The sequence below is a fragment of the Haliotis rubra genome, unplaced genomic scaffold (genome assembly GCF_003918875.1).
Source record: "Haliotis rubra isolate DU_JTF1 unplaced genomic scaffold, ASM391887v1 Scf33, whole genome shotgun sequence".
Taxonomy (NCBI): domain Eukaryota; kingdom Metazoa; phylum Mollusca; class Gastropoda; order Lepetellida; family Haliotidae; genus Haliotis; species Haliotis rubra.
In genome coordinates, this window is record NW_025767002.1 from 983,247 (window position 1) to 995,243 (window position 11,997).

Sequence of the window (11,997 nt, forward strand, 5' to 3'; positions counted from 1 at the left end):
ATGCAGATATGTGAATCATGATTGTGACCTTGATGCACATATGTGAATCATGGATGTATGAGCTAGAGGTTGTGGACCTTGTTGCAGATATGTGAATCATGATTGTGACCTTGATGCAGATATGTGAATCATGATTGTGACCTTGATGTAGATATGTGAATCATGATTGTGACCTTGATGCAGATATGTGAATCATGGATGTATGAGCTAGAGGTTGTGGACCTTGTTGCAGATATGTGAATCATGATTGTGACCTTGATGCAGATATGTGAATCATGGATGTATGAGCTAGAGGTTGTGGACCTTGATGCAGATATGTGAATCATGATTGTGACCTTGATGCAGATATGTGAAACACGGAGGTATGAGCTGGAGGTTGTGGACCTTGATGCAGATATGTGAATCATGATTGTGACCTTGATCCAGATATGTGAATCATGATTGTGACCTTGATGCAGATATGTGAATCATGATTGTGACCTTGATGCACATATGTGAATCATGATTGTGACCTTGATGCAGATATGTGAAACATGGATGTATGAGCTGGAGGTTGTGGACCTTGATGCGGAAATGTGAATCATGGATACTGGTTTGTAAATCATGAACATGAAAATGATACTGCTTTGAGAATAATTTTCATCAATCAACAATCGACTAAACTCATTTTGCATATCTACAGATAATGAAACGTTAAAATGTGTTTTTATGTCTATTCTGTGCAGAACACCTGTGTCTGTGAGTGTGTCGAGCATGTTTCCCTCTTTTTATTTGCATTTTTTAAAATATGATATTCATTGTATTGAAACACATATGGGTAATGATCCTTTAATCATGTAATTTCACTCATGAAAAGATCAAAGAATAAGATAATTCTGTTTGCTTATTTGTTGTATAATGCCGAATGACTACCAAAATACTCCCAATTGTATCCGTATTGAAGTTCAACTATTCCTATATATATATACTGAGTCAAAAAAGAAACTTCACATTCTTTCTTCAGGGCACTATAAAAGAACAAGAGATGGTAAGATGGTGAAATTGTTATTATTTCATTGCTGAGATCTGTGTGATGTACTCGATACACTGACAGTGCCATAATCAGTTCCATTAGGCGACACCGCCGTTCCAAAACATGGGTATACAGAATGTCAAGTCACAAGAATAAAAATGCGAAATTTCTTAGTTCAATATCGTGTATGGCCACCCCGCGCATTCACCACTGCCAAACACCGTCTCCTCATCGACTGCCTGATGCTTGTGAACACGTGGTTGGGGATTCTGCGCCATTGCTCTTGCAAGGCAGCGCCAAGTTCCTGCAAATTCTGAGGTTGGTTCCTAAGACCACGAAGCCTTCTCCCAAGTGCATCCCAAACGGCTCTATTGGATTAAGGTCAGGGGACCTCGATGGCCAGTCCATGACGTTGATTCCAGCGTTTTGAAGGAAATTTCGTGTCAACATCGCGGTATGTGGCCAAGCATTATCATTCTGGAACTGTAGACCTGGGCCATGAGCCGCCATGAAAGGAACAAGTTCAGGGGTGAGCACCTGGTCGCGGTAAGCAGCAGCTGTGAGGTTTCCACGGATGACCAGAAGTCGGGAACGGTTGTTCCCACAGAAAGTACCCCAGACCATGCAACTTCCACCCCCGAATCTGTCGACTTCCTGTACACAACATTGGGCATACCGTTCACGACGTCGTCTCCAGACTCTATGCCTGCCGTCCGCGAATCTGAGGGTAAACCTGATTCATCGCTAAAGACGACTCGATTCCAGTCTCTGGGTCCATCGGAGGTGACGCTGGGCCCACAGCAGACGTTGACGTTGATGAAACGGCGTCAATATTGGCCCACGATATAGACGTCGAGAATGGAGATTGGCAGCCCGCAAACCGATTTCGAATGGTCTGTGAGGACAGTCGACCTCTAAACATCTCAGCCCTGGTTCTTGTAGCCGGCAGAAATCTGTCACGTAGGTGACGTGAGGACGATTTGATCGTCTTCTGCTCGTGACGTCACACGTGGGATCGACCCGACCTTGGGCGATCAGAAGTGGTGCCAGTTTGTTGTAGACGACCTCGCAAGTCATACACAGTACAACGGCTGCATCCCATTGCTCTTGCGACGTCAATAACTGATCTTCCCGCTTGCAACATGCCAACGGCACGTTCACGCTGCACATTTGACAATCGTGGCATTTCAAGTACCGTTAGAACTGTGGTTTAAAAGTGTTTTTTCAATTCTTGAGGCCAATGCAAACACGTGCATATGAAGAAAACTTCGATGCGAAGATCACGTGATCGACTGCACGTGCAAAACCTGATTTGGCACTAACGTCATTTGCACGACGAATGGATGGGTTTGAGTGGGTTTTGCTAACGTTTTTCTAGAGTCGAAAGATAGGGATCCCATTTCGGATACATAGATGTATCATCAGAGAAAAATTATTCATTATTTTTCAAATTACATTTTGTGAAGTTTCTTTTTTGACTCAGTATATATATTTGGTGGAATTAATGATACTTTCTTCTGTGAAGATCCAGGTTGGAATTGGTCTTCAGCAACCCATGATTGTCGTGAGAAACGAGGGCCGGTGGGGTAGCTTAGTGGATAAAGCGTTCGCTCATCATCGCCGAAGACCGGGTTTGATTAAACACATGGGTACAATGTGTGAAGCCTATTTCAGGTGTGCCCTGCCGTGATATTGCTGGAATATTACTAAAACTAAACTCGCTCACTCAGCTGCTCGTAGGAAACGACTAACGGAATCAGGTGGTCACATCAGGTTGGTTGACAAATGACATTTTATCCCAATTGCGTAAATTGATGCTCCTGATGTTTATCACTGGATTGTCTGGTTCAGACTCGATTATTTACAGACAGCTGCCACATAACTGTAATGTTGCTGAGCTCGGTGTTAAACAACAACCAACCTACCAACGATGGTGCCAGCTGACTTGTTTAGGCTCGTTTATAATTTATACTACCCAGTGATCTCCACATTAGGAAAGTTCATTTAATGTGATATTTTTATGAGCCACTCTGTTGAATAATGGATAATGTGGACTTGTAACTCATATGTCAATGTCACTTGCATTTATGAAAAATATAGTACTTGGATTCATTTTCACAGGTGTCTTGTGTCCAATGTACATATTGAGTGAGCGAGTATGGTTTTACACCGCTTTTAGCAATATTCAAGCAATATTACGACGGGGGACACCAAAATTAGGCATCACACATTGTACCAATGTGGGGAATCGAACCCGGGTCTTGAGTGTGACGAGTGGACAATTTAACCACTTGGCTACCCCCCTGCCCCATTTACATATTGAGTGATGTACTTATCTTACCATTAAGGTTGTTATATAATTATGTATGTGTATTTTTGGTGGTAGTGTGCTACAGCTAAAGAAATATACATAAGGAACGTCATTCTGTTCACGTGTTTGTTCGTGTCTTGTTGTTTATGCACTCAGTATTATTCCGGTGAAATCTGATGCCAGTCTGTAAATATTCGTGTCTGGACCAGACAATCCAGTGATTGACATCATTAGCATTGATCAACGCAATGGGAATATGAGTGAGTGAGTGAGTGAGTGTGAGTGAGTTTAGTTTTAGGCAGCTTTTAGCTATATTCATGGCGGGGAAACCAGAAATGGGCTTCACACAGTGTACCCATGTGGGAAATTGAACCCAGGTCTTTGGCGTGATGAGCGAACACTTTAACCACTAGGCTACACCACCACCCCTGACCTCTTACGACAAGCATGGGCTGCTGATGACCATGCGTTTGTGAGGTGTCCTTGACTGAGGCAAGATGTACTCACCTTTTTCTCGACACCTGGTGTCATCACTATTTATTAGTGATTCATATACACCATTCTTATCATAAAGTCCATGTTGTACAATAGACTCTGCTTTTAGTAGCAATTCCATGTGATTATCAGAATGATTCTCACGTTTTATTTGTAATATTGTATGTACTGTTCAATACAATTTTTTTCTGTAATTTTCATAATTTACCAATCTCCCTTCTTACACTTGTAAACCTGTGAAGATCCACGTTAGAATCGAACTTCAGTAACCCATGCATGTCGTAAGAGGCTACTAACGGGATTGGGTGGTCAGGCTCGTTGACTTGGTTGACACCTGTCATCAGTTCCCAGTTGCGTAGATCGATGCTCATGGTGTTGATCACTGGATTGTCTGGTCCTGATTCGATTATTTACAGACCCCCACCATATAGCTGGAATATTGCTGAGTGCAGCGTAAAACTAAACTCACTCACTCTTAAACCGTAAGTGGAAGTGATATATTTGGGTTACTATTAAAACTATCAAGAATATATTTCAAATATTAGTAACTGGGAGTGATATATTAGTATACTGTTTTAACTATGAATGATGTATTTCAAATATTAGCAACTGGGAATGATATTTTTAGGATTACTATTTTAAGTATGAATGATATATTTTGAATATTAGTAAGCGGGAGTGCTATGTTAGGATTATTGTTATAATTGACAATATATTTTGAATATCGTTTAACTGGGAATCTGATTTTCGGATTATTAATATAAAATATGCCTTATCGACTTGTATTTGGAATATTGTTGAACATTGTGAAAGATATATTTGGGGTATTGTTAGGACTTTAAATGACATGTATATAATACCAAATAATTGTGGATCCTATTATGGGAATATTGGTATAAGTGTGAAAGCTATACATGTACAATACATGTATAATCTGTACTTTACTAAGAAAGTGTAATCCCAAATATGTTACATTTGACCACTTTCTAAAATGGCATTGTGTATTTCATAGCTTCTCGGCCGTGGGACCGTGCCAATTAACACTCATCAGAGGGGTACACAAAGTCCGCAGCCAAGACTACCAGTTGTCCGACTTCCATTTTTGCGGAAGCCGTGGTGGCTGAGCGGTCTGGGAGTCTGACTTTGTGTGCTGGCGATTAGGTGCCTGACTCTGAGGGTGTGGGTTCGAATCCAGAATGGGACTCAACCCAATAAAAGTACTAGAATCTGTAATTTACTAAGAAAGTGTAATCCCAAATAGAACCAATGTTACATTTGACCACTTTCTAAAATGGCATTGTGTATTTCAAATGTAAACATGTTTTGTAAACAATCTCATTTTGTCTAGTCCAGACTCGACTTGTTTACAAACAACATCATACAGCTGTAATACTGCTGAAACAAAATTGATATACTCATGATATAGTCACAATTGTACAATCAACTCTGCTTTTAGCAGAGATTTCTTATGGATGTGGAAGGATTTTGTGGCTTCTATTTAGGTGATGGCTTCCTGTCAACCTCCAAATCCTGCAGTAAATCAATGTTTTCGTAATACATAAACGTTCTCAGTATCATAGATATTCAAACAGTACTATCCTGTGAATCATGTGAAATATTCACAAACAACACAACCACCAATAGTGAAAATAGGCTTTATTCCCTGATATGTTGTATTTCCCTAACTGCCTGCGATGTCAGAACTCTTGGGTAAATGAGACAGTAAATAAATCAACCGGTTTGTACAAAAAGTAAACACCTTTCTCATCATGGAAAGAAGAAAATCAATATTACACAAAAATCATCGATGTTACTAACTACATGTGTGAGCAATGCTGGTAAAATAAACTGCAAATGTGAAAGCAAATATTAGTCATGTGACAATACTAATGAATTAACAATATGCTAATATCATGCAAATTGTACAAATGCATTCTATCACCGGTGTATACAATATGCAATATGGCAAGATGCATAGTAAAATATATATGTCTTATTGCTTTATTATGTGTTCTTAGATAGAAATGTAATATCACTCACAGATGACAGTGTTGGCACTGTGTATAATTTATTTGGTCAAATAATAATGCTTTATTCACGTTTATCAAACTGGAAACCTGTACAAAAAAGTTTTCTAAATTTTGAGGGGTATGAATGACAGTAGCCTATGGCACTGAAACATGCCAGGCAGAGTTACTGCCCTTACATGTACCAGGATCCAATATGGGTTCAAATCCAAAATTCCTTCAGAGTTTGCTCACTGGTGTGTCAGCACAACTAATCTTGTTTGAAACAACCTTTCGTATGTAATCACTTCAGTTGACACGACGTGATATGATGTAGATATTGTACAACATGACACAACTCGCTTCATAAACTAAATATTCACCATCAAATGTTACAAATATCAAATATATATACATCTAAGAATCAACATCAAAATAAGTGATAACAGTTGTAATGGAAGGGTTATGGTTAAGTGTGCAAGGAGACGGTTATAAAACTCATTCTAACACTGCATGTTAGTAATCAATAGAGTCAAAGCAAAACTTTAAGAAAACCGAAACAATGTGGTCTTAATAACTGTTAACTTTTGAAAACACCCACTTTCCATGCGTCACATCCCAAAGTCAGCCAACAGCAAATGGTAATGTAAAGGAAACCTTTCTAGAACCAGGGTTGTATTCTCCCCAGGGAGCTGGGAATGTGAGTTCACTGATTGGCCAGGCTGGTAATTATGCAGCATGTATTAAGAGATGGGTTTAGAGCAATTTAAATGTCATTATGTTATTATTTCATTTGATTTCGTTCCATACATTTTCCATATATTTTTATAACTCAGCAAAAAAATACTAATAAAGCCTAATTTTTCGATTTTAAGTCATGTTTTTTTCAATATTGAAACAAACATGCCAAATGACCTATTAAGGACACCTATGTTTTTTATTATCTTTATGATTATGAATATGATTATATAATGGTAAGGAACCCTTGTGATATATACTGGCCTGATAATATGATATGTGCAAAACAATTTAATAGCCCATACAGATAATATCAAGAATTGAAAACCTACAGTCCTCCATAATGCTGATTATGTCATTTAACCATTAATTTCACTGGAAAGTTAAAGCAAATTGATGTGAGTAATGCTGGCAGTTGATAAATATCATAATTTAATAATCATATATTGTAAACATTTGAGGTAATCATTGTAGTATACAAGTATGCCATTTAGAATTCAATCAAGTTTTCAGGGCCATTTTATATCATTCACCTGTCTCTAGCTCCATAAATCACATGCTAAAGGCACCTACTGCATCAATGTCTTCCCCTTCATTCTACCAGAAAAACATAAATATTGATTCATCAGTCCCATTCACAAAATCAGATCAATGATATCATTGAAAACATTAGAGGAATTGCGTCATATACTAACTTATTCCTGAAGACAAAACTGATATGATCATGATAATATTGTATTTTACCGTCACAACCATAGTATCTGGCCCTGATGTCCAAGATTAATGCTTGCAGTTGTGGTCAGTAAGGTACAGGCTATAGGTCCCTGTATGTATTTAGTAAACATTATCACCATAGACAATTTGGTCATCTCTGAATTGTATGTACACCTTCGTAGTCACATCTCGTAAAACCTACTTGTAAAACCTTCATGTAAAACTTCAACATGTCTGTCAATGTAACAGTAATGAGTCTTAGGGGCATTCGGTTCACATACAGGAAGTAGGTCAGGCTCAATGCATTCTGGGTAAATCTCAGTGTATCACAGACCATCATGCTAGGATCAGTGGTATAACTGTGTTGTCATGGTGACGGGGGAGCAACTGCCAAGCAAAATGTTTCAAGTCCAATTATTTTCTTGTGCAGGTTTGCTTATTTGAAATACAGCAAACTTAATCTTAAATTATTAGAGACCCAATAGATGATGAAGAAATAATTATTCTGGTAGATAATAGTAGTATTAATAATTTATACATAGCAGACTGAAGACAACGAGAAAATAGTTGGACTTGAAAATGTACCAGTATTAAACAAGTGCCTCATAGCATCATCAGATTCAAGGTGCAAAGTAAGTAGAATTTTCTACAAAGTGCAGGGAACACTAATTCATATGAGTTCCGTGATGCACGCAATTCTCTAGATTCACATGATCATGATTCTCAAGATTTACAAGATTCAAATGATTTGCCAGATTTAAAATATTCAAACGATCATTTAGATCCCAAGGTTCAAATGATTCTCCAGATTTACAAGATGCAAATGATTCTCTCGAGTCACTTTATTTCTTAGATTCACTAGATTCAAATGATTCTCTAGATTCACTAGATTCAAATGATTCTCTAGATTCACTAGAATCAAATGATTCTCTAGATTCAAATGATTCTCTGGATTCAAATGATTCTCTAGATTCACTAAGATTCATATGATTATCTAGATTCACCAGATTCAAATGATTCTCTAGATTCACTGAGATTCATATGATTATCTAGATTCACCAGATTCATATGAATCTCTAGATTCACCAGATTCAAATATGCTCTAGATTCATATGACTTTCTAGATTCACATGATTCACAGTACAGTATTAGTGTGAAGGTAAGTGCAATGTCTGACAGCGTGGGGTTACATGGTACAGTTAATGGTCAAAAGAGACGGTGTTAGGTGAGGCAGGTGTCTTGCAGGTGTCAGGCAGGTAGGCGGTCAGGTGTCACAGGCATTCACAAGTGAGATGAGAAAATTACTTGGGAGTCTACCTCATCAGGGTTGGAGAACACGCTTCTCTTCCATGGCTGTGCGTCCGAGGAGTTGGAGCTTGATTCAAGCCTCAGCATCGACGATGGTGTTCGGTCAATAGACTCGTAAGCATTGTTTTGGAAGGCGACTGGTGGTTTGTTGTCTCGGTAGATGCGGTCATTGACCAACTCCTTGCCCGCCACGGCGTGACCTGTAACCATGGCAATGGAGAAATGAGTGAATGAGTGAGTTATGCCTATTAAGGCCACCTTGAACAACACAGCTCATCAGCTTTATTCCAGACCTCTTGTGAAATGGTCCCCAGCAACCTGACCTAATAGGCCGGCTGACTTAGGTAATGCATGTCATTATATCCTGATCATTAATCAGTGCTCATAACATCAATCACTGGATCTACAGTGAGCGAGTATGGTTTTAAGCCACTTTTAGCAATATTCCAGCAATATCACGGTGGGGGACACCAGAAATGGGCTTCAAACATTGTAGCCATGTGGGGAATCGAACCCGGGTCTTCTACATGACAAGCGAATGCTTTAACCACTAGGCTACCCCACTGCCCCTTTCTCATATAGACATCATTTACAGATGACAGTCATATAGCTACCATATTGCTGAGTGCAGCATGGAAAAACAATTACACTTGATTCCAATCGAAAGCCTGGAATGAACCATTCAATCCTGCCACTTGTAAGGGAAGCAACTCTACACACAATCACAGTGCAGTCACAACTGGGTGACAAATCATTGCACCTATGGCAAAAACAGGCCAAAGGTCATAGTGTGGGCAAATCTGATATTTGAACAATAATCAGCAGATCCTGACAATGTTAAGGACTACAACTCTTCACGAGAAATAATGATTTCAGACCGCAAGGCCTCTAATGCCCCTGACATGATTGGATGACAAATGTTTGTAATGAAATCCAGTACATTAATATTCTAATTGAAACAATATTTTAATATTCTAGGACTGAGGCTAACTTCAGTGAGTGAGTGAGTGAGTGAGTATGGTTTTACTCCGTATTTTGTCATCACGATATGGCTGAAATATTGCCGATGTGACGTTAAATATTAACTCTCACTCACTCATTCACTCACTCCGCATTTTAGCAATATTCCAGCAATATCACGGCTGGGGACACCAGAAATGGGCTTCACACATTGTACCCATCTGGGGAATCGAACCCGGATCTTCGGCATGACGAGTGGATGCTTTAACCACTAGGCTACCCCACCACCCCAGCTAACTTCAGACAAACTGGCCAACCCTAGTGACGTTTGTACCACACACAACATATCTGTACCTGTAGAAGCACACAGCCACCCCCACTAGCAGAATGACCAGTGCTACTGCGGCGCCAGCTATTCCTCCAATCATGGCATCAGTCAGCCCTGACAGTGCTGCAACAAGGAAGGCAATCAGTCAACACAGGTAAAATCATATTGTTTTGTTTGTTCATTGTTTAACGCCACAATATTTCAGCTATATGGTGGCACTTTGTAAACAATCAAGTCTGGACAAGACAATCCAGTGATCTACAGCATGAGCTTCGATCTATGCAATTGGTATACGATGACATGTGTCAACATCAACAGAGGTAAAATCATGTTGAATACAATGCTTTCATTCAAATATATGATGCTGCCATGCTGATATTTTACCCCAGGAGTAAGTGAGTGATTTGAATTTAGTGCTTTTTTTAACAATATGGCAGCGTGTGAGTTAATTTCAGAGGAAACACCCTCGTGAAGCAGTTTTGTTTGTTGTTTAATGTCACACTCAGCAATATTTTGGACCAGACAATCCAGTGATCAACATCATGAGCATTGATCTACGCAATATGTCATGTGTCCACCAAGTCAGCGAGCCCGACCTCCCAATCCTGTTAGTCACCTCTTACGTCAAGCATAGGTTCCCGAAGACAATTCTAACCCAAATCTTCACGGGTACCCTTGTGAAGAGACCCATGAAGATCTATGTTAGAATTGGTCGTCAGCAACCCATGTTTGTCGTAAGAGGCGACTAACGGGATCAGGTGGTCAGGCGCACTGACTTGGTTGACACATGTCATCGTATCCTAGTTGTGTTGATAGATACTCATGCTGTTGTCGGATCCAGACTCGAATATTTACAGACCGCCACCATATAGCTGGTGTAGTGTTTGCCAGGGCAGGGTTCCTCACATGCACAGATGAGAAACACGTCTTGACAGTCCCATACTTTATTCATGACTCCCCATACAGACCATGCCGCTTCCGGTCACCCAGATAATACTAGTGACACAACTTATTATCACCAATACACTACATTCCCTCTTTCCCTTAAGATTAAAATAATTTACTTATCCTGTATATTAAAATGAGACTGACAATTACTTTTTTTCTTCTACAAATATGACTATAAAAATATATATAAAACATCACAGTAAATACTCCTCATGTTGCTTCACCTTTCCACATCTTCTGGAGAATCACAGAAAATAATACAATTCCCTCTCCTTTTTTTTTAAAACCAAGTCCTTGTTATTTACAACAGTAAGACACTGGTCAGTCAATTGGTTGACTAATTCTGGACACTTCAGACTGTTTCAGTACATGATGTAGATGCAAATGCTTCTTTTGGCACTGACTACTTCACTACTACACTCATTACGTAATCTCTGTATTTTGCTGGTTGACTCCTATGCCTCACTGGTCTAATACTGCTGAGTGCAGTGTTAACAACAAACCAGCCATGCTGGGTTTAGGTATGGTGATGTAGACACAACTAGTTCTGTTCTCACCTGATGTTTCCTGGCACCGTGGTCCGCTGTAGCCATCGTTACATGTACAGAACACTTCCTCCTGGTTGTCCTTGTGGCATGTTCCGTGGTTGCCACAGTAACCCTCACAGTCGTCTAGGCAACAGAAACATTCATATAAACTGAAACACCCACTTAATCAATATCGCCAAATGAGTAATAAACACAAAATGCAAACATTGTTCAAACAGAGTCAGAGGCCCAGATAAGCTGCGTATCCGGGTAAAAATTTGCATAGAAAATTTCCAATTAACGCATTGAAAAATGCTTGTTGCATACCAATTACGCATTTAAAATGTTGGATACGCAAAAAGTTTAAAACAAATGTGTACGGAATATATTTATAAAAATAGCTTGCGTAATGAAAAAGACACAGATTGCTATCAAGTTGTACTGTTAGTATAGGACTAGTGTTGTACTGTCAGTATAGGATGAGCGATTGTTTATGAAATCATTTCCATTATATTTAAGTTGGTTTTGATTAGGTATGACATGAGGCAGAACATACCTGCTTAGTAAACTTACTCAATGACATAATACTTAGGCGAGTAAAATGACTGAAATATGCACATATCTGAAAGCAGTGGGTAACAGAAAATGAA

At 39.3% G+C, this 11,997-nt stretch overlaps 1 protein-coding gene across 1 annotated transcript in view; it reads right to left on the reverse strand.

Moving 5' to 3' along the window:
• LOC124284103 overlaps window positions 1–11,997 on the reverse strand; it is a 156,665-nt gene that overhangs the window by 6,195 nt on the left and 138,473 nt on the right. Inside the window, exons 68-70 of the mRNA XM_046720161.1 lie at window positions 11,378–11,491; window positions 9,899–9,995; window positions 8,594–8,784 (exon numbers count right to left, since the gene is read on the reverse strand). Of these exons, the coding sequence (XP_046576117.1) occupies window positions 8,751–8,784; window positions 9,899–9,995; window positions 11,378–11,491 (245 nt within the window). The 3' untranslated portion in view covers window positions 8,594–8,750. The remainder of the gene's footprint in view (window positions 1–8,593; window positions 8,785–9,898; window positions 9,996–11,377; window positions 11,492–11,997) is intronic.